The sequence below is a fragment of the Ochotona curzoniae genome, unplaced genomic scaffold, assembly GCF_017591425.1.
Source record: "Ochotona curzoniae isolate NIBS_2020 unplaced genomic scaffold, NIBS_Ocur_1.0 contig_3520, whole genome shotgun sequence".
Classification (NCBI taxonomy): Eukaryota; Metazoa; Chordata; class Mammalia; order Lagomorpha; family Ochotonidae; genus Ochotona; species Ochotona curzoniae.
The window spans coordinates 22,141,625-22,167,096 of record NW_024465894.1 but is presented as its reverse complement, the minus strand read 5'-3'; the positions used below and the strand labels follow the sequence as shown (position 1 = coordinate 22,167,096).

The window sequence follows — 25,472 nt, the reverse complement described above, 5'->3', positions numbered from 1 at the left end:
GGCCTGGGAAAGCAGTTGAGGACGGCCTAAAGCCTTGGGACCCTGCACCTGTGTGGGAGACCTGGAAGAAGCTCCTGGCTTCTGGCTTTGGATTGACTCAGCTCCAGCCGTTGTGGTCGCTTGGGAAGTGAACCATCAGATGGAAGATCTTCCTCTCTGTCTCTCTTTCTCTCTTTATATCTGACTTTCCAATAAAAATAAACACATCTTCAAAAAAAAAAGAGGAACCCCCAGAGGAGCAGGCTAGGGCAATAAAATGATCTTCAACCACTTACGTGAGGCAGACTGAGGTAGGGTGCACACAGAGGCCTCCACAGTATCCTTTTGGGCACCTGGCGGGGCCCTAACCCTTTCAGGACCCAAGCCCTCCTCCACCCCAAGTTCCCTGTGAACTGTAACACCAAACCTGGCGTTCCCTCTGCTCGCACCTGCCCACAGGTATCCGGATGCTGGACCAGCCATTCATGACGGACATCATCGAGGCCTCCTCCATCAGTCACATGCCCCAACTGATAGACATCTACAGTGCCAGCTGGGGCCCCACGGACAATGGCAAGACCGTGGACGGGCCCCGGGAGCTCACACTTCAGGCCATGGCTGATGGTGTAAACAAGGTAAAGACATATGTTTACCGGATGGGACATATAACAAGTGAAGTGGTGTGACAGTAAAGCAAACGGAGGAGGGCCAGGGCAGGCTAAGAATAGAGCTGTTACCTTGTGCGTTAGGTCAGGGATACTGCTAGAAACAGATAGCAAGACAGGTGCCTTGGAAGGGACTTCTATGCAGGATACAGCTAAGGGGATGGAAGAATGAAGGGGAAACTTCGGCAGGGCCTGAACCCCCTGGGAGGGGGAGAGGGAAGGACAGAGGGTTGGGGAGGGAGGGGGGTGTCTCAGACTGCAGTTCCGCTTGCAGGATGTTGGATGCTCCATTGGATCACACTGCTTAGTGGTTGGCTGGGAGCCACCTGCAGCAGAGGGATCTGAGCGCAGACTGGAGGGTGGATGCAAGGGCCAGCCCCAGGGACCAGGAGTCCATTGCTCCCACGGCAGCAGGTCTGAGTGATGCATTTCCAAGGCTGCAGCTCCTGGAGATGAACCTGGCAGGGAGCAGAGCCCAGGAGAAGGGATGGAGACAGCACCTTCTCCAGGAGGGTGGCCAGGAGTGGAAGTGCAGTGATCATGGGGCAAGGAGACAAGAGCTCCTTTTGTGGGGTCTCAGGGCAGGGACCACCCCAGACAAGTCAGAGCCCAGGCTCAAGGGCTTCACACCAGCGCAGTGGTCAGAACTGGCCTGGTTCAGTGAGAGATGTGACCTCGCTGACCTTGCTGCACCAATTTCTCACCTATGGAATTATGAGTCCTGCCTGGGTGTTTGTTGTCAGCTGTACATGAGATCAACGCGCACTCATGTGCAGTAAGTGTCCAGCAAATGACAGCTGCCCTGTCACTACTGTCACTAATGACCTTAATGGCTCAGCACGACTGTTTGATGAGACGTATGGCTCCCCCATGGCTCAGGAGATCGGCCAGGGTTGGCTGAGCAGCAATTTCAAAGCTGTGGGTCTGCACAGCTGTTTTGATGCCTCGTGCCATCTCCATATTGCAACCCACCGGTCACGCATCAGGAGAGATTGCCAGCAGTTCTCTGTGATCAGCCATGCCTGTAGGGGCTTAGATACCATAGACTCCAACAACAGTGTGTGCAGAAAGCGAATGCACCCCAAGCAAGGGGAAGAAAAATGTCTGACATTGCGTTGGAACACCATTTGAGGAGTTTTTAAAGATGTATCTTATTTGAAAGGCAGAATTGCAGTGAGAACAATCTTCCAGCTGCTGATTCACTCCCCAAAAGGCTGCAACAGCCAGGGTTGGGATAGACTGGAGCCAGGTGCCAGAAGCTCCTTCCTGGTCTCCCACATGAGTGCAGGGGCCCAAACACTGTCCATATTTCTGTTGCTTTCTTGGGCACATTAGCAGGGAGCTGAACCAGAAGCGGGATTGCCAGGACTCAAACCAGCACCCGTATGGGATGCTCGTGCTGCAGGTTACACCACAGTCCTGCACCCAGGGGCTTCAGAACAGTTTCACTGCATCTCAGAGCTAGCTGCTTCTTTCTCCTCCATCTGGAAGCCTCTCTGACTATAGCTAGAGGCCCTTGCCTGCATGACTGTTTTTGCAAAACATGCCAAACACACTGCGACTTGAAGAAAAGTTGTTCCTAACTCATCTTCACGTGGCAGATGTAAATATTTCAGGAACTGAAGTTCGTATGATGAAACTACACAGTTTCTTATCTGATTTTTGCTGGTCTCCTGGAATGACTCGCTCCAAGGTGATTCTTTTTTTGTTACTTTGCAAGTGATGGTATGCTATATATTAGCAAAGATTTGCTTCCAAACATTTCCATTGTCTTGATAATGCTTAAGGAAAACCCACCTCTGAAAGGTGAAGACCAAATTCTTAATGTCTGCCTCCAGACTTTGTTTAACCAACACATTTATGATTTTAAAAAAAAAAGAAAAGAAAAGAAAGAAGGGGAGCCTGGTGCAATAGCCTAGTGACTAAAATCCTTGCCTTGCATGCACTGGGATCCCATACAGGCACCAGTTCATGTCCTGGATGCTCCACTTCCCATCCAGCTCCCTGCTTGTACCCTGGGAAAGCAGTCAAGGACAGCTCAATGCCGTGGGACTCTGCACCTGTGTGGGAGACCCGGAAGAAGCACCTAATTCCTGGCTTTGACTCAGCTGAGCTCTTGCTGTTGCAGCCACTTGGGGATTAAAACAGTGGATAGAAGATTTTTCTGTTTCTCCTTTTCTCTGTAAATATGACTTTCCAATAAAAGTAAAATAAATATTTTAAAAATTGTGAAATGATATACTTCTTTTTAAAAAGAGGAAATGGAAGACCTTTGTCAGGACATGTCTGCCACAGAACCCCTACCACTCAACTGTTTAGTGTGGGCCTCACATACAAATGTCATGTACCCTCCTTCTTCCTCAAGGACTTGGGTTTGCAGCTCAGTGAATATTTGAGACAGACAAGGCACTAAACACGAGATGTGACAGATACTCCTGAATTATAACACGTAATGACCAACTACCTCAGTTTGGAATCCCCCAAAAGCAGACCCAAAGCAACAAGATTGAGATCAAGATGTTCAGGGCAAGGAAAAAGGAAAGCCAGCAGTAATGGGGTAGGTCTGAGAGAAAAGAGCAGGCTAGGGGCAGGCTAAGTCATTAGGCCAGCTACCACTGGGTACAGCTGCACAGCAGTCCCACTGGGAAACCTTGGAGGACCATTTCCACCCTGGGACCGACCATATTGCAGTTTGCTCCCAGGTACGAATCATTTCAGCCCCAGGACAGGTGGGCGGGTACCCACCGCAGTCTGCTGGGACTGCCAGGGTGCAGTTACAGCAGTCCTAACTGGAGCCAGGCCGCCACCACTCTGTGGATCAGTGACACACCAGGAAGGCGATGTGTCCTTTGTTCCCAGAAAGAATATAACCCTTGTAAGGAGACTGGCCAGAGGAGGAATTCAGACAACTGGAGGGTCCTGCAATTGACAACTGATTTGTGATCTCTTCTCCCCATCTGCAAGAAGTGCAGTCCCCACAGGCCACCCTGACTTGGGGAACAACACCCCAGTTTCTTATTCTTCATTCCTTGGGGTTGCTGACAGGGATATTTACATTTTCTTATTGGGGTTGCTGACTGGAATATTTAAAGCTTAAAAAAAAAATGTGTAAGATACAGAGGAGACAAAGATTGATGTTTACTCTTTCTTGGGAGATTGCAAAGTTGCCAGCTAGATCCCAGTTCTTTGGTTGGAATGCATGGGAAGGTGCCAGTTGCCAGAGACTGGCTCTAAATCTACTCCCCAGAGAGGAGGGGCAGGGACAGAACACTGCACTGGAAGACAGTGATTAATTAGGCATAGGTGAGGTAAGGCCATGGGGCTGCCAGCTGAAATTTAATCAGAGCGTGGGTCAGACACGGAGGCAGCAAGGGCTAGGGCATGTGACAGGCAATGAATGCCTCTTGCCAGGGAACTCTCCAGAATTCTCCATGAGCCAAGATTTATGCTCTGTAACTACGAGAAGATCAGCATGCAAGCAAGGCAGCTGCAGTAAAGGAGTGTGCAGCTGTGCCTCGGCAGGAGCAGGTGCAATTCCAGCTCCTTCCAGAGAAAAAAGAAAGGAAGGCTGGCTGAGGCTGGGTGTGAGCTGTCCCAGTTCACCCTGGACTTACCTGGCTTCAACAGGAAACCCTGTCTAAGCAACTCTGAACCACGCCAGACAGTTGCTCACTCCATTCTTGGGCACTACTGAGGAAATGACCCCTCAGGACCTGCAGCATCAGCAACATTTATCACCATGTGGAGTAAGCAAGACTGTGGTCTGCGAGATTCTGACATCCAGGGTTGTGACCCTAAAGGCCAGGAAATAATAAGAAACACCCACAGGTGCCATGGGACATGCATCAAGTGGAGAATTCGGATCAAAGCTAAGAGTGGCTATTCCATTCTCAATTTGGCTTTTCTGGAGATTCCCCACACCCCACTCGTGCTGAACATCCATAAACCCAACCACAGGCAGGTGTGCTTGCTCTGTGAGATCCTGCCACCCTCTGCTCCCCCTACAAATGAACTACCTGTTTGCAGATCCTTGTCTCAGCATCTAGAGTTGTGCCTAAGGACTTTGAATTTCAACTACAGAAAAACAAGAGGAAGGTAACTCAAAGCAACAAGGTCCCATCTTTATCCCCTAAGTCACAGTAATCCTGACCCCTGACCGAGTGTACTGGATACGAAGTTGTCTGCAGTCCTGGTAAAAAGAGAAATTGTTACTGAACTTCAAAAGAGAAATACTACTGATTAAGAATCATCAAACATGTATTCTTTTTCATGCAAAACTTCCCTCCTGGAGAAATTCTTTTTTTTTTTTTAATAAGATTGGGTGGTATTCTTTCTTTAAATATTGATTTTTAAATTTTTATTTGAAAGGCTCAGTTACAGAGAGAAGAGACAGCTTCGTTGGTTCAATCCCCCAAAGGCCACAACAGCCAGAGCTGAGCCAATCCAAAGCCAGGAGCCAAGGGCTTCCTTCGGGTTTCCCACGTGGATGGTCCAAGAACTTGAGCCATCCTCCGCTGCTTTCCCAAGCTAAAAGCAAGGAGCTGGATTAGAAGTAGAGCAGCTGGGATTCAAACTGGTACCCAAATGCGATGCAAGTGGAGGCTTAACCTACTATGTCACTGCACTGCCCCCCCATAGAAATTTTGCCTGAGGAAAGAACAGAAATTATCCCCCATATAGCCCTTCTCCCCAACACACCCGGCCTCCCCTTTATCGAAATCCCCCTCCAAGAAGAACCTTGTCACCATTAATGACCCAGTCCTTAGCCCCACAGTCATAGCTCACATGAGAATTCAACCTTGGCATTGTGTGGTCTCCAATTCTGAGCAACGTCAAGTGACATACTACCCAAAAGAGTGATCTCACAGCTTTACAAATCCCCCTGATTCTTCCATTTGTCCTTCCTTCCCCAACCACAGTTTTGTCTTTTCCAGAAAGTTGCACAGTTGGACATAGTACGTAGTCTTTCTAGATTGAGATCTTTCACTTAGTAACATGCATTTAAGGTTCTGTGTCTTGTCATGGTTCAATAGCTCATTTCTTTGTGGCACTGGAAAGCATTCCACTCTCTGGATGCACCATAGTTCACCAGTTCACCTACCAAAGACAGCTTGGTTGTTTCAATTTGAGGGAATGATGAATAAGGCTAGTATAAACACCCATGTGAAGGTTTTGTGTTCATGTAAGTTTTCAGCTGCTTAGAGTAAATATTAAGGAGCCGGGGTACATGATAAAAGTGTTCGAGTTGTTAGAGACTCAGCTGCTAAACAGCCTCCTGAGTGGCTATACCATTTCCCATTCCAACCAGAGAAGGATAAATCTTCCTTTTGTTCTTTTCCTTTCCTGCTTCAGTGTTCTCTGGGTCCCCGCTGTGGGCCAGTCAAATAAGCATGGTGTGGTTATTTTATTCTTGTTTAGTTAGCATTCTCCTGATGATGTAAGTTGAAGAGCAACTTGTCACGTCTTACTTGTCTTCTACATTTCTTAGATGACGGATCTATGTAAGAGCTCTTACAGATCAACAAAAAGAATGTCAAAACAGAGAAAGTAGGAGGAAATATTTTCTGAGGCTGGGTTATTCACAAAGCAAGAATACAAGTGAGAGGTAAAGATCCAAAAAAGTAAACTCAACCTGTAGTAAAAAATGTATAACTCAAAGCAAGAAGATGCCGCCTGTATCCATCAAGTCTGCAAAACCCTTTTTTAAAACATTGTAATCCTAAATCCTGACCCAGAGATACCGCAGTCCTGGTAAAAATATAAATTGTTAGTGAACTTCATAGAGCAATAATATAGATCAACAATTATCAAATATTCTTTCCTTTTCACCCAAAATTCCCTCTTCCAAAAATCTCTCTGAGGAAATAAACATAAATATAAAGATACATATAAGAATTTTTTTTTATTTTTAGACATAAAGCATTTTTTAAAAAAAAATGGAAATGGTCATGTATACATGAGAAAATGAATTGATACATTATGGAATAGATACTTTATAAGAGCAATAAAATATTATGAGCTAAAAGAGTATTAATCAGGCCCAGTGCGAAAGCGTAGCGACTACAGTCCTCACCTTGAATGCACCGGGAATCCATATGGGCACCGGTTCTAGCCCCGGTGGCCCCACTTCCCATTCAGCTTGTGGCCTGGTGGGGGTGCAGTCAAGGATGGCCCAAAGCCTTGTGACCTGCACCCATATGGGAGACTCAGAGGAGGCTCCTGACTCCTGGCTTTGGATCTGCTCAGCTCTAGCCATTGCAGCCGCTTGGGAAGTAAACCATCAGATGGAAGATCTTCGTCTCTGTCTCACTTCCTCTCTATATATCTGCATTTCCAATAATTTTTTTAAAAAGAGTGTTAATCACATAAGGCAAAGTTAGTTATGTGATAAGCAAGAAATACATTCCAAGAACTCTGAGAAAGTAGATGTGCTTTATGTTTCCAATTTTATTTTTAAATCTATTCTTAGACTGCATTTATATAGAAAACAGGCAGGAAGCTGCAAAAAATATCAGCAGGGATTAGCTATTCATGGAACATTATAGAAGGTTGTATTTTCTTCTTCAAAGTTCATATATTCCAATTATTCTACAATAAATATTATTTTTCTTAGTTGGAAAAAATGCAGCAATTTTCAAAGTATGTTATGTTGCATCAAAATGTCAAGATGATTGGAAGTGAGCTACTGTTGCTGAGCATTTAGGAGGAGACAGTTTCCGAAATGTTTGCCTCTTCCATACAACTGCACAGCCTTCCCACCACAGGCTTGGTCTACTCAGGAACCTGGCCACTGCCCATTGGCTAGGGTGAAGCCTTGTGCTTCTCAAAGTGAGATTTTTCTCTCTTTGGGAGGCAGGCCGTGTGTTGAGGGCACAGAGAGCCACAGCACCCATCTGTAACTGGAACTTAATCTTGCCTGATGGTGAGAAATTTATAGCATTATTTTTGAATGATGAGCAAAATATTAGATCTGCATGACCTAGTAAGAAGTTTTGAGTTTGTGAGGGGTTACTTTAGGTTACATTTTGTTCAAGTATGAATATGAACTTATTCTTCCAAAACTCAAGATAGAATTGGATGACCATTGGGAGGTGGGACTTGAAGAAGTGATTAGTTAGAGGAGTTAATGTAATTCTTGTAGGACCAGAGCAGTGACTGCAAGGAGTCCTTAGAATGCAAACTCTCTTGCATTTTGCCTCTTCCACCCTCACCCTCTTGCCCTTCCATAAAGGAACCTGCAACAGAAGCCAAGATGATGATGCCAGCACCACACTCTGGGACTTTGCAACCCCCAAGTTCAGGAGCCAAACTAAACCTGTGCAGCTTAGAAACCAGCCAGGTTCAGATACACTGTTAGAACAGCAGAAAACAAGCTAAGCTGTATGCTTAGGACCAGCAAGTTCCAACTCGCTGTTCTTTCACTAGATTGCAGCAGCATTTCTCAACCTTGATATTTTGAGCAGGTGAATTCTTTGTTGTAGATGGGAGACAATGTCCCACGCATTGTACAATTTAGGAGCATCCCTACCCTCTACCTGCTGCATGCTAGCCATACACACCATCACCACCATCACCACCACCACCACCACCACCGAGCAGTGCTCCTGGGGAAGTGAAAATTGCTCCTTAGATGAGAATTGACTGCCTGGTTGAAAAGTTCTCATTTGGTTAAAATGGTTAAGAATTAGCATTTAGACTAAACTCCAGAAGACTAGTCTGCAGTTGCACCACTTGCCTGATTATACTTATATGCACCTGTATTCCTTAAATAAATGAATGAAATGGATTCAAGCAGAGACAGTTCCAACAAAAGCAGCCCAGGGAAGTCACCTGCCATTCCATATGCATCGGGATAAAGCTGCCCAGCCCACAACAACCCTACCTTCTGCAGCCTAACTCCCTCCAAGGTCATAGATTCTGTAATCCCAGGGTAACTTCCTATAACCTACTCGGGTTTTTGATTCCTTGACCACTTGTTTCTATATAAAATCTCTGCTGCTGAACTCTCAGATGTGGCCATTTTACCCAGAAAGAATCTTGGTTGTAAAGTTATAGATTAACGCAAGGCAAACAGGTTTCTTTGCAATGCTGCCGTTTGACTTAGGAACATGATGCGTGTCTTCAGCAGATTCTGTCTTCCTTGAGTCCCTACAGAGACCTGCAATCTTATTTATGCCTAACTTTTTTTCTTTTTAGTTTCTGAAGGTGTAGCTGGTTTCATGGTGAGGATTCAGTAGCACAACATGGGAGATACTTTGCTCACACAGCAGGTGCCATAGAAATGCCTGCCATGATTATCACCCTAGGTTTCTTCTATTGAACCTCTTCGACTATTGGATGAGCCATAGTTGTTCTGTCTCAGCTTCTGCCCGGCTCCTGTCTAGGACGAAGATGGAAAAAAATCAGTCATTAAAAGGCAAGATGTAATCACAGGGCCTCAAGGGTGCCATCTGGCTTCAGTAAACAAAGTTTAACATTCCTAGGAACAAAGGACTATATTTGGGTAAATCTTCCAGTCCAGTTACAAACCGTTTGCTGCTTATATAGAAACAGGCTGTCTGTGTATCTGCCCCCAAAATTCAGGAGTTTAAAACATCAACAGTTTTGCTGGTGAGTGACAGAACAACTGGGTTCTGCTGATCTTCACTAGCATTGACAATACTCGGCTGACCTCACACACCTGTAGTCACCTGAAGGGTAAGCCAGGGACAGGCGGGTCTAGGACTTCCCCTCTGGCAGTGACTGACTGTTAGCTGGGGCAGGGACTTGGCCTGGGTTGTGACTCTCATCAGGGGCAAACTAACTTAGGCCAATAGTAATGGTGCATAGATGTCCCAGAGACAACAGAAGTGCACTGGGCTTCTTGAGACTTGTGCTTGGGTCACAGGCAGTCTCTCCATCTCATTCTATTGGCCAGAGCAAGACATGAGGTCAGCCTACATTCAGGAAGTGGGAAAGCAACTTCTCCGCTTCACCAGCAGGGCTTCATGGTCAATATTGCAAAGGGTGTGGAGGACTCTGGAGAACTGACATCCTGTCCGTCTGCCACACTCCCTACCTACACCGAGAGAGGACACTTTTGGCAACAATTTTCTTTCAACACAGGTTTCTTTGCCTTATAAGCAGCTTGCACATGGTCTGGTTTGAGGGAAAGTTTAGCAGAGAGTCGGTCTCATCCTTCTTCCTGACTCACACCAGTTCCAGAAGAGATGGTTTCTTGACTTTGAAACCAAATCTAGGTCTGTTGTATGTCATCTTCCACATATGTTGTAATGTGATCTAGGTCCCTGTCTGGTTTCCTTTTTTTTTTTTTTTTTGCAATTTATTTATTTATTTATTTGAAACCTGGAGTGACACAGAGAGAGGGATATCTTCCATCCACTAATTTACTCGCTAGATGGCTGCAATGGCCAGGTTGTGCCACAACAAAGTCAGGAGCCAAAAGCTTTATCTGGGTGTCCCTCATGGGCAGCAGGAGTCCAAACACATGGGCTATTAGCCACTGCCTTTCCAGGCACACTAGCAGGGAGCTTGATAGTGATTGAAGCAGTCGAGATATGAACCAGTTCACATCTGGGATGCTAGGGTCTCAGGCCTATGCCTTCCCTGCTGCATCACAGTGTCAGCCCTTGTCTTTCCAGTTTCCAAAGCAGTTGCTTGTTTTAGGTGGAGTTTCTTAGCATAGGTATACCAAAATGCTGAGGATGATTCCCAGTTAATGGTGGAATCAATATTTGTTGGCTTATCAAGCTAATTAACTCAAGGGCTAATTAACTCCAAGTCCCATTAGGAATATTTGAAAATGTTAGGGGCATAAAGAGTTTGGAAGTAATTCAATCATCCCTCCTCCTCCTACCATCTCTGCCTTTAACTTACGTACCAGGAATGTTATCCACTGGTGGTCACACAGGGACAGATTTTTCTCTACCAGCATCTTCCATCCTCTGGTTCTATGGGGAGTTGGATGATGCCTCAAGTCCCACCATTTTGGGGATAACAGAATAGGAAGCAAGAAGCCAATGATCTAGTCCTGACTCCTGGACAAGCACTGGAATGGGTGGCAGCATGTTTCATTGCTCTCCCCAGGGCCGTGGGGGCAAAGGCAGCATCTACGTGTGGGCCTCTGGGGATGGTGGCAGCTACGACGACTGCAACTGTGACGGCTATGCCTCAAGCATGTGGACCATCTCCATCAACTCGGCCATCAATGATGGCAGGACTGCCCTGTATGACGAGAGCTGCTCCTCCACCTTGGCCTCCACCTTCAGCAACGGGAGGAAGAGGAACCCTGAGGCCGGCGTGGTAAGTGCAGCCATCTCATCCTCACTTCCAAATACCCACCGGCCCTCTGAGGCGGCATAGGATATACCATTCCTCCCAGAGAGCTAACACCAGTTCTGAAAAGAAGACCCATTTTCTGGTTTTTTTTTATTATATTTACTTTTATTTCAAGAGGTACTTTCAGTGAAAATCAGTAACATTAATAATCTTATACCTGACAACCTTTCAGGCAGCTTCAAAATGTTGGGTATACAAAGACGTTCACAAATAGGTATGATTTTCTGTAGTGGTTTGAGAGTTCAGAACAACCCAAATCTTATGTAATATTTGAGGCCTTTTTTTTTTCTAATTTTTTATATAAAAAAATATGTTTCATGCATTCCATAAATACAATACCAAAAAGATAACCACATTTCTCTCCCTTCTCATTTTTATCTTTAGTCCTCTTCCTTCCCTCCATCTCTTCCTCTCATCAGTTTTTTAATTTTAATTTTAATTTTAATCCACTCTATAGCCACAGGCTTAATGCACCACCAACCATAATATTCAACAAGTAAAACTAGGAAGACCACAGTTCTATAGGAGTACAAATAAGGGCTAAAAAAGACAACCATATCACACGGTTTTCATTTCATCCCTCTATATTCCTTTGTATTCTATATAAACTGCCACATATCATAGAAAAAAATGAGAGATTTGCCTTTTTGAGTTTGGCCTATTATTTAGCATAATTGGTAGACACATTTTCTTTATGCCCAGTTATTTTTTGTAGTGGTCTACTATATGCTGGGAGCAAGCAATGGTGATTCCTTTCTAGCTCATTTTCCATAAATTTTCTTCCTTATAATTTTGGCTTATGAACAATGATAAACACTGGTTTGCCCTTATGCTTTCCCAGCACAACATTCTTAAAAATAATTATCAGAATGGACACGTCACACCATTGCCTTGTCTGAGCCAAGAACCTATACATGTATGATGGTCATTAAAATATAGCGTTTATGGATGAATTTTCTAGGCCCATCAGCCTCCTAAAACTCTGCATACCTGTGGATTTTCTCAAGAAGGAATTTTGACTTTCATGGTATTTCTTTTTAATTTATTTATTTTCATTAAACAATCAAATATACAGAGGAGGCAAGACAGAGAAAAAGATCTTCTGTCCACTGATTCACTCCTCAAGTCTCAAGTAGCTACAACAGACTGGAAGCCAAAAGATAGGAGACTCTTCCGGGTCTCTCATGTGGGTGCAGGGTCTCAAGGCTTTGGGCCATCCTCGACTGCTTTCCCAGGCCACAAGTAGGGAGCTGAATGAGAAGCAGGGCCGCCGGGATTAGAGCTGGTGCCCATATGGGAGCTTGACACATGCAGGGCGAGCGTTTTAGCTGCTAGTCTACCATGCTGGGTCCTAATGGTATTTTTAAGTAGATTCACAAGTTCAAAAACAAAAACATTACAAATCATGCATGTGAGTTATTTACTTCTTTGTGCTGGGTAACTCTGCCTTCTTAAATCACTCAGTTTACGATAATACATTTCCCCACCTCTTGTAAATATATCTCACCCGTTCAGCATAACGAATCCTTTTGGGTCATTTGTTCTCAGTGGTTGTTTGGTTCCTTAAACTCTGCTTAGACCTCCAAACCAGGAGTCTAGAGGGTGACCTCAAAGCCACCGATGAGCCCCATCCTGACAGCAACACCCTCTGCGCCAGAGCTTTCCATGACAGGTTAATAAAGAGCTCAGAACCAAGCCATCGGGTGCCTTCTAGTGCTTCACTGCCATCTGATCTCCCACTTTGGCAAGCTGGCCAGGCTCCTGTGTGAGCCACCAAAATCCTTAACCTAGAAGGAATACAGACCTTGACAGCAGGTCCCTCCCAGGAGTCCTCCTGGGCTCTTCCTGGCCTAAGGGAGAAGAGCAAGCACGCCAGGTGCTACCAGAAAGAGGAGGCCTTGGCCCTTCTTAGCATAAGAGAAGCAGGCGGGAAAGATTAGGTGTGGACAGCCCCATTCTCCTTAAGAGGTCTCCTCCTGCCTCCCACCCACCCCCAGAAGCTCCACTCCTCAAGGGCCTCACAGCGTGGGGCTTTGCCCCAGCCCTTATCTGTGACTTTCTTTCTGCTTGGGCTAGAGAAGGGCCTTGAGTTTCCTCTGAATACTGTCATTTTGCCCAGTGGATGCCTTTACGCCTCCCTGATACTTTGTTCTTCAAAATAATAGGCTCTTTTGAGGAGCCTACAGACAGAGAAGAATTCCTGTGGTTTATACATGACCCTGGCACACATTGGAAATAAGATTTTACTCTTGGTGAAAGTTCTTTCAAACTCAGCTTGCCAGTTCCCCCTTGGCCCTGAAATGAGACTTGGCGTGGATGATCATGCATACTGGGTCCTGTTGACTCAGCCTGTCTCAGAGCCTCTCCATGAGTTCTAGGGATTTAGAAAGATTCATTTTTTATTACCTGGTTCTTGGCAGACTTAAGCTGAGCATGTTATTCTTCCTCTTCACAAATTCCATCCTTGTCTTCATAAAGGAAAAAGAAATGCTGCTTCAGTGGCCTTTACATTTTCCCAGAGTCGGTTCTAATTCAACAAAAAGATTTGCACTGAGTATGATGATGGAATTGGTGCTTAACTTCCCACCTCTTAGGGTTTTTAGGCTCAGGAAGTAAAAATACCTCTGGTCACTGGAACAGCCCAGATGTGCTGCTTCCGACAACTGGCTTGTGTAGTGGGGAATTGTTCTGTAACTATAAGTGATTATATGTCCCTTTTTGCATCAGCTACTAGAAAGCTCAGATAAAATAAATAGCAAAGAGCAAGGTGAATAGATGCTAAGTCTCTCCTTAGCTTTGTCTTCTTAAGGAAAAAGATAAAGTTTAAGTAAAATAAATAGACAACCCTCCTACTCCATATTGCTTTGAGGGGATCAAAAAAGCATTTTGATGTGTTCACTCATTATTCAATGTCTTCCCTTGCAGGCAACCACAGATTTGTATGGCAACTGCACTCTGAGGCATTCGGGGACGTCCGCAGCTGCTCCCGAGGCAGCTGGCGTGTTTGCACTGGCTTTGGAGGCAAAGTATGTTGACGGCTCTGGGCCCAGGGCTGGTTCTGCAAGGTGGAATAATATGCCGGTCTCTCCATCCACATAACAGGTGTCCATGGAGTCTCATATGGGTTGGAGAACCAGTAGATAGTCAGGGCCAATGAACTCTGCTGGATTTTTCTAAATCACTCTTACACACACACACACACACACACACACACATACACACACACACACACCATAAAACTACACCCTTAGGAGAACACAAACTATACACCCAACAGCATATTAGCACATATCAGCAAGCTATTCAAATACCAATAGGGTCACACAGCTATTTCTTTCTCTCTTTTTTAATTTGAAAGCCAGAAAGACACAAGGAGAGAGCTCTTCCATGCTCTGGTTCATCCCCAAATAGTGCCCCACATGAGTAATAAGAGCTCAACTGCTTGAGCCATTACCTGCAGCGTCCCAGGGTACACATTAGCAGAAAACTGGAGTAAAAGTGGGACTTGAACCCAGGATCTCTGATACGGAATATGACTGTCCCAATCAGCACCTTAAGAGGTTTACCAAATGCCCATCCTTCTTTTCTTCATGAAATCCACTCCTTTGTCCTTTGTCCCTTGGCTGTTTAACTCTACTAGTAGTCACGATCAACTAAGTAAAGGAAAACAAAATAGCCAAGCTGAGTGTCTCACAAGGTGCTTGAGAACGTGTGGCAGCAAGGAGTTCATACTCCAGACTACCCACTTGTAGGTAAATCCTTTAACCTTAGAGAGAAGGTGGCTGTGGTCATGCAGTGTGCATGCAGAGCTTTACTGGGGAACCTTGCAGGCTACGAGGAAGGGGAGACCATTCCCACGTTCTCGCCATTCCTCAGGCAGGTCACATGCTGCTGCTGCTGGACTCGCCTTGGATTTGATCATCATTGGGGGTGTCTGCCCATAAGCTTGAGAAAAAGCCAGAGACCAACCTTATGTTCCAGACCCAAGCTTTCAGCTTCAGACACTACGTTTGTGGTGTGAGGGCAACTGCCACCAGCTGTGTAGGAAATTGTCAGGAAACATAGCACCCAGAAACTTGTGAGAAGTTAAATTCGGGCTGTTGGGAAAGAAAAGTCCTTCATTTGCATCAGTTGTTTTAGGCAACCTGAGTTTTTCACCTGGGTCTCCAGGCACCTTCATCTGTCTTTCTCTGCATATGCAGTGCATTTTCTGATTTGCAACCGAGGCAAGAGTTGGTTCCTAGAATAGGAAGGGACTTCAAACTCAGTGTAGTCTTCTGCCTTCAAACAGAAGGGGCACAAATACATGACTTTTAGATAGAAATATCAATATATGCATATATTAAAAGCAAAAGGAGGAGGAGAAAGAAAGACTCTGGAATAAGAATGACTCCTCTTTGGATCAATTTCAACTTTGATTTTTTTTGTAACAAAAGTCAGGACCCCAAGAGACAGACACTGGTGGGAGCTTAACTATTAAGCACAGAAACCAAGACGTGGTCTCAATATGCACATGCTGAATGTGAACCTGTTCACTCAGAGCCTGAGGGGACCCCAGAGTCTAAGTGGACTTTCCTCATGCCATCTGGCCTGAGCATTGCTGGGCCTCACAGGGAACAGGGAGCTGGAGTCGTTGTGGTCTAGGTTCTGGGCAAACATTTATTTCCTAGGTTCTTACCTCTTAAAAGGCATTTTAAGCATAGGCACTAACACGATTTAAGGAAGTGGTAAAATTTATTTGGAGGGTGAGAAATACAGATATAACATGGGCCATGTTCAGGGACAGAGGAACAGAAATGGAAAGCAAAGGGAGAGAAATTGCTGCCTCTGTCCTCAGAATCCATCTGCAGGAAGCAGAAGAGCGAGAAGGTGAGAGGCACAGGACCAAGAGAGCAAGCCCCTCCCCATCATGGGCATTTGGGGGGCTTGAGAGGGGAATGGTTACACAACAATGCAAGACCGCCCCACCTCAGACTCCAGGTGTAAGTGTCATTTGACTCATAGGTGGGCAGAAAGGATTACGTAGGCAGGGGATGTGGAATTTCCAAACTTGAGATCCTGAACTAGCTGCCTAACACCGTAGCAGAATGATCTGAAAGCCAAATGAGTTTCTGATCCCCCTTTCAAGCTCTAGTGGCAGAACTTGACCCACAGTCTCCTGGGATTTGGAACAATCAAAAAGTCACTTGCACAGGTCCATGTACATACAAGGGGATAGCCTCAATAAACCAGTGGAGCAAAGCTGCTGCATTCCTACTCATCACCATCCCTTTAGCATCACAGTGCAGACATCTGACAAGATGAATGTGCCGAGCACTAGAGCAGCCTTTGTTTGGGAGCAATGGACATAAATTTAAAGCTTTCAATTGACATAAGGAAGGAAAACAATACCTGGAGGTAGGTGGTTCAGGTCATCTTGCTCAAAAATTCTTCAGAGCAACAACTGCCTGAGAGTGGCACCAGACTCCAAGATGAGGTTTGCATGTGAGTTATTTATTAAAGAAAAACTGAGTTTCAGGAAATACCAATAAGCAAGTGAAGTAGGGGAAGGAGTTGGGGATGGGAGATAACTCAAGCCAGGAGGAGAAGTTTTAGCCTGGGGCTAATCCTTTAGAAACTCCAGAATGCCAAGGATGCCTCAAAGAACAGAGCTGGGCTATACTTTGTCTAAGAGAAGCCCTAAGGGATGCACACACCAAGAAATTTCTGGCTGTCTGTGCCTTTCTGGCCTTCCAGCAGCCAGCAGTTAAAGGCATTGATCAGGAAAGCTCACAGACATACAGGAGGATCCTAGAAGTCCCTCTCTGCTTCGGCTCAGATGAGGCAGCAGGGAGCCCCAGTGACATATAGGACAGTAGTGCAAGGCTGTTTCCCATGCAGCGGTCCATCCAGCAGCTGTTCCAAAGTGGTTTGAATGCAGTAAGTGATCGTGTCCACACACCGGCCCACCAGAATCTTGGAAAACTAAGAATAAGCCTTTCTCCCCACAGCATGACTCCAGCAGGGAATGGTAGCATTCTCTCCTTCTGACCCGTGTTCACTTTGTTGCTCCATCTCAGAAAGTTCCAAGAACTTGAAAATGGCAACTTGAGTCACAAGGGAATATTGCTCACACCTCTCCTGATGGTACCAATATTAGAGAAACTACCAAGGGCATCAGTATTTGCACACAGACTGGTTTAGTCACTAAATAAAGTATGAAAGACTGTCCAAGGCACTGGAGACACAAACTTACTAAATATACTGTCTGTTCCAAAGAAGACTCAACAACCTGGTTAACTAACCACTACCCTGACCTTGGACAACATAGACTAGTTTTTCCTGTTTCTCTGCTTTAAGTAAGCAGAATCATGCAGACACTCTCTACACGGGTCTGTGTTTGTATTGCTAGGACAAAATACCTGATGCTGAGTACCTTATAAGGAAAAGAATGTTTATTCAATTCACAGTTTGGAAGCTGGGAGTCCAAAATTGAGTAGCCCCTCTGAGGAGGACCCCTCGGCTTACTCATATCATGAGGCAAATGCATGAGAGGAAGTGATCACATGGAGTTAGGAAGCAAGGAAGCCAGCATGGGCCAGTATTGCTCTTTTATAACAATGCTTTCTCTCAATAATAAGAATCCCATGAAAACTACATACGTTGCCCTCCAAGGGCAGTGCCTCCTGTGACCTAATCACTTTACACTAGGAACAACCTCTTAAAGGTACTGTCACCTCCCAGCGTCACCACACTGGAGGCCAAGCTTCTAGCACATGGACCCTTGGGGAGACACACTCAAACCATAGCATTCTCTTCCACCTTCCTCAGGTCAATACTGTATTTGTAAAAATTGTCCATGTTATTCAAAATAACTATAACATCCTCCTCTGGGTGAATATCTGCGGACTTCATAGTTTGGAGCTAAGAACATTCTAGTCTGGTGAATGTATGCAAGTTTCTGTCATATACCTACCTAGGGGTAGGATTGCTGTGCCATAGCTTAGACATATGGACAGTGTTAGAAGACACAGCGAGGCAGTTTTGCAAAGTGGCTGCCACAATTTACACATGTGTCAGTGTAGAACAGGAGTTCTGGTTTCTCCACACCTCTTTCAACTCTTGACATTGTCAGTTTTTTCCACTTCAGCCGCTCCATCATGTTTGCTTGAAAACTCTTTCAAAGTAAATTTATTTGAGAAAGACAGGAATTTTTTTTTAATTGACATGCATAGTGGTTCTAAGTTAGTCCATGTACATCTATCATTTTACTGGGGCTCACAAATGTTGCTCATTGTGTTTCTCTCTCTCTCTCTCTCTCTCTCTCTCTCTCTCTGCCTCTTATTCTTGCTTTCACACTCTCTTCCTCCCTTCTCTAGCCTGGGTCTGACCTGGCGAGACATGCAACATCTGACAGTGCTCACCTCCAAACGGAACCAGCTGCATGACGAAGTCCATCAGTGGAGGCGGAACGGAGTCGGCCTGGAGTTCAACCACCTGTTTGGATATGGTGTCCTGGATGCAGGCGCCATGGTGAAAATGGCTAAAGACTGGAAAACCGTGCCCGAGAGATTCCACTGTGTGGGCGGCTCTGTGCAGGACCCTGAGTAAGTGGGGCAGCAGTGTAACTCCAGGGGTGCCATTTACATAGAAAATTTACAATTACATAGATCACTGGGGTAACTCCCAACTCCTGCTTTTAGCTTTCAGCTTTGACTGTCTCAGTAGCTAATGTCATTATTTGTTTCTTTTTATTTAAGAGGCAGATTTTGTGAGTCCTCTACAGAAAAAGGAGACAGAGAATGCTCCATCTGCTGCTTCTCTCCCCAGATAACCTCAATGACCAGAACTGTGCCAGTCCAAAGTCAGGAGCCTGTAGCTTCTTTCAGGTCTTCCACAAGGGTACAAAAGTCCAAGCAATTGGACCATCCTTCACTGTTTTCCCAGGCCATCAGCAAGTAGCTTGACCACAAGTGGAGCAGCCAGGACCAGTGCTTAAGTTACTATCCTACGGTTTCATCCCCTATGCTGTTATTTTTTTAAGTGCACAAATCAACCCAGATCAACAAATAGAACATGCTAATATCCCAGGAGGCCCCTTGTCTCCTTCCCTCATCATCTCCCCAAGCATATCTGTTGTTCTTTCCTCTGACCCTGTAGATCATCCTGCCTATTCCATATTTAAAATAACAGAAGCATCTACTATGCTTTTGTTCAGAATTGTGTTTTGGGGATTTGCTGATATGCGGTGTGTACTTGTAGTTTATCATGATTACAAGAAGAGCATTCTGCCATGTGACTATGGTCCCCTTGGCATATTCATTCTCATGAATGACTAAGCTGGACTTCCAGCCCCACAGAGAAGCCACTGTGTTGGTCAAGTGTGTACTAGCTGCCCTTCCAACTTCCCACCATGACAACAGGCTGGCATGATAAGACTGCTTCTCCACTTAGTCTCTGTTGATCTGTCAGGAAGGAGATATCAATTCTTATCATTATTATAATTGAGATATCATGCCCATATCATGAAAGGTACAGAGTTTATATGTTTTATCTGTGTTTCCATAAACATATGCAGCAGAAACTATCACAGAGCATTCATCCCCCCCCTCCCCGCCAATATTCTTCAGGCTCCCTTCCAGTTACTCCATAATCAGCACCTTCATTCTCCCCGCAGTAGATTGACCTCGCTACTTCCTGGATTTGGTCTAATCAGAGAACCACATGGCACGGGTGCTTTTGTGTCCAGCTCCTTTGATGCAGCATTAGTTTGGTGGGATTTGTCAAAGTTAGAGCACACAGCAATCATCCACTCATTCTTGTGGCTGGGAGACACACACCTCTGTGGCTTCCATTGTTTACATCAGGGTAAATCTGACTCCTCATCCACTTCAGTGGTCCCCAACCCTGACCTCACTTCTGCAAATCAAGAGAACTTAACTGGACCCTATTCAGTCCACAGTATCATCTTCCTTTCTTCTCCTCTGGACCTGGGTTCTGTTCAACTTTTGTTGCCAGTTACTCAGACCTGAACTCAATTATTTTTTTAAACAATACTTATATATTTATTTGAAAGGCAGAAAGATGGGGGGAGAGAGAGATCTTCACCCTGTGGTTCACTTCCCAAATGCACACCATGCCTGGGACCAGATCAAAGAAGGAGCCAGGATCTCCTCCCTGGTCTCCCATGTCGAGCCATCCTCTGCTGCCTTTCCAGACACATCAGCAGGGAGCTGGACTGGAAGTGGAACAGCCAGGCCTCAAACCAACATTCTGATATGGGTGGGTGGCATCATACACAGCAGGTTATGCTGTGCCACAACACTGGTTCCTTGAAGTCAAATCGTGACTTCCCCAACATTCACAATGCATTTAACTTTTGTAACCCTCTATTTTACCAATCCTCAACCTCTGACCCCTGACCTCTTTAGTACAGTAAACCAGGAGACCTTCACTCAGCATGATGTTTTCAAACTCATCAGCCCAAACAGAGGATTATGAAGGAAATCAACGAGGTTGAAATTCAATGATGAAAGATTAATATGCAAATGGGTTGGAATACACCCTTTTTATTCACACAATATTTAGAAAGCTCTAAAGGCGAGTTTCACAGCCATGATCGTGTGGTCACTGAATGACCATGAGGACCGCTGGAGATGCCTGCAATGACTGTAATGAGCTGTGTGGTGACAGGGGCTCAGGAAGTGCTCCTTCCCCTGCTCAGTGGGCTGCTTTCAGAACAGAAGAGAAGGTATCTGTTGTGGGTTGGGGAAAGCTGAGACACAAAGCAACAGCAACCCAGCGTGGTCCCCTTGGAGACAAAGGCTCTGGTCTTGTGTACGATTCTACCCATGGCCCCTGAGGGTGATTCTCCAGGGAAGGAAGCAGCTGAGAGCTCACAGTACCAGCCAATGGGCACCGCCCAGGGAAGGGGGTCTGGATAGAGGGTGCTCTTCCTCATACCCCTTTGCCACGCAGTGCCTGAGATTGGCCCAAGCTTAATCCAAACCCTTGTATCATTCCTTCTATCTCAAGAGATTATCTCAGCATGGGCCAATCTCTTTCTTGTGTGAAAAGAATACCTTATTGCTGACTCAGAAACTCTTTACGGAGTGGGCTGTGGATCTGACTTCAAGCTAATGTGGCCAGCTCATCTCTGACTCTCAGCTGAAGAAATGTTTTGAGTTTTCACTTGGTGGAAAAGCAAAGATGATTTTCCACCAGAGTTGCCACAAATTGACTTGTAAGAGAATTGTCACTGTGTGACTCCTGTCCCTAAGTGCCCTGGGTGCAATCTGTTACAGTGAATGCATTTTCTTAGAATTTAGTTGGAGTTCTGGACCCTTGTGGTAATCGTGACGATCGCATTTGACAAACAGTTGGTAATATTTACGGCACCAGATGGTTTTACTTGGGCTGTTAGTTGATGAATGTCCTAATTGAACTTCTCAAGGGAGCAGGGATTACAAGACAGAAAAGGGATTCAGGTTCCACGTGGGCTTCAGAGCTGAGGGCTGTCTTCCTGTCGTCCTTCTCTATGGCCACCAACCATTCTCCTTAGAGAGTCCCAGAGGTCCCAGGCTAGAGGGAAACCCAGCCTGGACCTGCCTGTTTACCTGCATAGAAATCCCATAGTGAAGCTTGGTTCTTCTCTTTTGTCTTGATTTGGAACACTCCAGAACCTTCTCCAAAGGTGGCTGTAAAATCTGTATACAAGGGTCTCTACTTCCCCCAACTGCTTCAAAGACTGTGCTGAAAAAGAAGCCAGAGAGACTTTCTGTACATTGTTATTCTTAAATTCAAATGCAACATACACATTAAAAAAAAAGATGTGTTTCTCCATTTGAAGTCAAGCATGACAAAGAGACAGAGATTTTCCATCCAATGCTTCACTTCCCAAACGGCTACAATAGTGTGGTAGGTACAAGCTGAACCCAGAATCCCCGAGCTCCATCTGGGTCCTCCGCATAGCTAGTAGGGACTACATATTTGGACCACCTTCAGCTACCTTCCCAGATACATTAACAAAGAACTGGTTTGGAAGCAGAGCATCCAGGACTTGAACTGGTGCCCACACGGTATGCTAGCTTTGTGGCAGCAGGTTAGCTTACTGTAATACAAAAACAGTCCCTGACAACAACTTATGCCTGTGCTAGTATAAAATTAGTGAGTAAAAATGTACTGAATTTAAGTCACACAAAATAATTTTTTTTAATTATTTTTATCGGAAAGTCAGATTTACAGAGCGAAGGAGAGACAGAAAAAAAAATCTTCCATCTGCTTGTTCACTCCTCAAGTGTCCACACAACAGCCAAAGCTGAGCTGATCTGAAGCCAGAAGCCAGGATCCAAGAACTTACTCCAATTCCCTGACATGGATACAGGGTCCCAAGGCTTTGGGACATTCTTGACTGTTTTTCCAGGACACAAGCAGGGAGCTGGATGGGAAGGGTGCCCATATGGGATCCTGGAAAATGTAAAGCAAGGATTTAGCTACTAGACTATCACACCGGGCCTCACACAAAATAAATGTAAAAGTCAGTTCTTCATTTCTACTGGCCCAATGTCTAGTGTTCAGTGACAATAGATAGCCAGTGACTACTATATCAAGAAGCACAGATACAGAACACTTGCATCTTCACAGAAGCTTCTATTGGCAAGCACTGGTCTAGGCACTTGTAAACATATATAATATATATTTATATACATATACATATATTACACATGCATATACATCATGTACATGTGCAGGTATATACATACATATATGTCTATTTTATATCTATTTGTGCATACAAATATATAGATATAGGTGTATAATAATATGTTACCCTCACCTCAACTCTTCAAGGTAAGAATTAACATGCCATTGTGCAGATAAGGAAAATGAGGCTCAACTCAAATGCCTTGCCTACAGCCAGATCCTTCGTCTGAGACTCCCCTATGCTACCTGCGAGCTTTTCCACCCTTTAGTAACTTATCACCTCACCTGTCCTCTCTCTGACCCTATTCTGAATAAATGATGTCTTTGTTGAGAGGTACACATCACACACCTTGTCCCCTGCCCTCCGAAGTTGGCTTAACACCTGCTCTCCATCAAACTGGTTGATTTATTCACAGCCTAGGAACCAAAAGACCACCTCCACCACCATTGCAGGAGCTCCACAGCCAATGGTGCTTTGTTCTCTGCTCAGCTTCAGCACTCCAGGTGCAGTGTGCACAGTCATACACCATGAAAATTGTTTAAGAAGATATTTAAAACATTCCTGAAGAGAATTTGGCTTTGTTAATGAGTTGTAGTGTAAGGCTCAAAGTTCATTGCCATGGAGTGGCTTGGCTCTGGGCTGGGTGTGTAACCAGCATCTCTTTGTACATGCACTCCACCAGATGTGCATTTTTAAATACCCAGCACTGGGCCCCGTTCAAATATTCGAAAAGCCAAAAGCCAAACGCTGCAGTCTGTAACACTTTGAATAACAGATACTCAACCTGTAGTAACCAGTTAGCAGTAGCTTTTCTTTATCGAGGTTCTGGGCACTTTGAAAGAAAGGCAATATATGCTTCTGTCTCCATGTGGGTTGCCCCAAAAGATAACCTGAGATGGGACTTGTTGCATACATCTTTTTAATTGATTTGTTGATTTGAAAGGCAGAACAACAAGGAAAGGGAGAGACAGAAAAAGATCTTCCATCTGCTACCTCGCTCCCCAAATACCTAAAATAGCAAGGGCTGGGCCAGGCCAAAGCTGGGAACCAGGATCTCCATCCACATCTCTCACTTGGGTGGCCCAGGTCCTTGAGTCAACCTCCACTACCTTCCCAGGTACTTCAGCCAGAAACTAGATGGGGAAGGGGAGGAACCTGGAGGAACCTGGACTTAAACCAGCACTGCGCTGGTGGATGGGAGTGTCCCTGCAGAGGCTTCCCCCACAGCAGCACAACTGTCGGGTTTTGAGAGATGATTCCAGGAAACACGTGAGGAAGTGGAGACGTGAGACAAGGGATAAGGCCAAGCACAACTGCAGGCACAAGAGCTTGCCTCTGTGGGTGCCTAGGCTCGCACCCAGTGGAAAGCCTGAGAAAGGGCTTGTCCCACGGATGTTCATCCACCAACTCCTAGCAAGCACTGCTTAAGGACCCTTGGCAATAAATCCCAAACATCTTTGGGCTCTCCAGCACACCAGCTGGGCAGGCTCCTGTAGTGTTAGCCCGTGCAGCTGCTAGAAAGCGTGAAGGTGCCTAAAGAAATATGGGAGGGGAATCAGCAGCACCTGCTACCTTCCCTTTCTGCATTGCTCAAGCTCATACAGCTGGAGTGGAATTAAACCCCGGTTAACATGCTTAATTCCAAAGCCTTGCTCTTTCTGCTCCCTGAGGTTACCTTTGGCTTATACCTCCTGCCCCTGTCCTGCTATTGGTGTGCCCACTATCTCTAACCGTGTCTCCTCCTCACATTGCCCCCCAGGAAAATTCCCTCCACTGGCAAGTTGGTGCTGACCCTCACAACTGACGCATGCGAGGGGAAAGAGAACTTTGTGCGCTACCTGGAGCATGTGCAAGCTGTCATCACAGTCAATGCCACAAGGAGAGGAGACCTGAACATCAACATGACTTCCCCTATGGGCACCAAGTCCATTCTGCTGAGCCGGCGACCCCGGGATGATGACTCTAAGGTGGGCTTTGACAAATGGCCGTTCATGACCACCCACACATGGGGGGAGGACGCCCGAGGAACCTGGACCCTGGAGTTGGGCTTTGCAGGCAGCACACCCCAGAAGGGCGTGCTGAAGGAGTGGACACTGATGCTGCATGGCACGCAGAGTGCACCTTACATTGACCAGGTGGTGAAGGATTATCAGTCCAAGCTGGCCATGTCCAAAAAAGAGGAGCTGGAGGAAGAGTTGGATGAGGCCGTGGAGAGAAGCCTGGAGGGCATCCTCAACAAGAACTAGGCAGCCCTTACCCCCAGCACCCTCGCACTTCCTCTCTGCCTCTGTCCACAGCCCCCCGTTCCTGCCCACACCCAGCAACCGTCACCCCTCACAAGCCAGTCCGCCGTCTCAAGCTGAAGCTTTGCTCACTGTCAATAATGATTTCATCACAAGGAAAGTAACCTTTCTTTTTATTACACCATGCCCCAAATATAATGTTTGCCACCATTATCTATATCCCATGTGATGAGACTCCAAATTCTCTCTATCATCCAAACGGGTGAGATCCTACAAACAAAACTGGCACAGCTTTACCCCACCCCACCCAAATCCTCCCTCCCCACCCCATATCTGAGAGAAGAGTGACTTTAACAAGCGACGCACAGGTACTCCCAGGACACGTGTCCATGGCCTCATCTAAGCACAAGGCAGGTGAAAGATCCTTCGGGAAAGGTGATTGGACTTGAGCACGATTTGTCAGACACGTTGGTGAAGCTGCCATCCACGGAGCGGCCTCATTGCTAGACAGGAGAGAGAGATGCAAGCAGCAAGAACTTTGGAAGTGTTGTCACTTAATGCCAA

The 25,472-nt window shown here is 45.7% G+C and overlaps 1 protein-coding gene across 2 annotated transcripts in view; it reads left to right on the top strand.

Annotated features, from left to right (window-relative positions):
* Positions 1-24,911, top strand: part of PCSK2 (proprotein convertase subtilisin/kexin type 2) — a 213,378-nt gene extending 188,467 nt beyond the window's left edge. For both annotated transcript variants that reach the window (XM_040981190.1, XM_040981188.1), the window contains 5 exons: positions 439-614; positions 10,731-10,946; positions 13,908-14,008; positions 18,341-18,568; positions 24,425-24,911. In XM_040981190.1, coding sequence (XP_040837124.1) covers positions 439-614; positions 10,731-10,946; positions 13,908-14,008; positions 18,341-18,568; positions 24,425-24,911 — 1,208 coding nt within the window. The remainder of the gene's footprint in view (positions 1-438; positions 615-10,730; positions 10,947-13,907; positions 14,009-18,340; positions 18,569-24,424) is intronic.
* Positions 24,912-25,472: the final 561 nt, after the last annotated feature.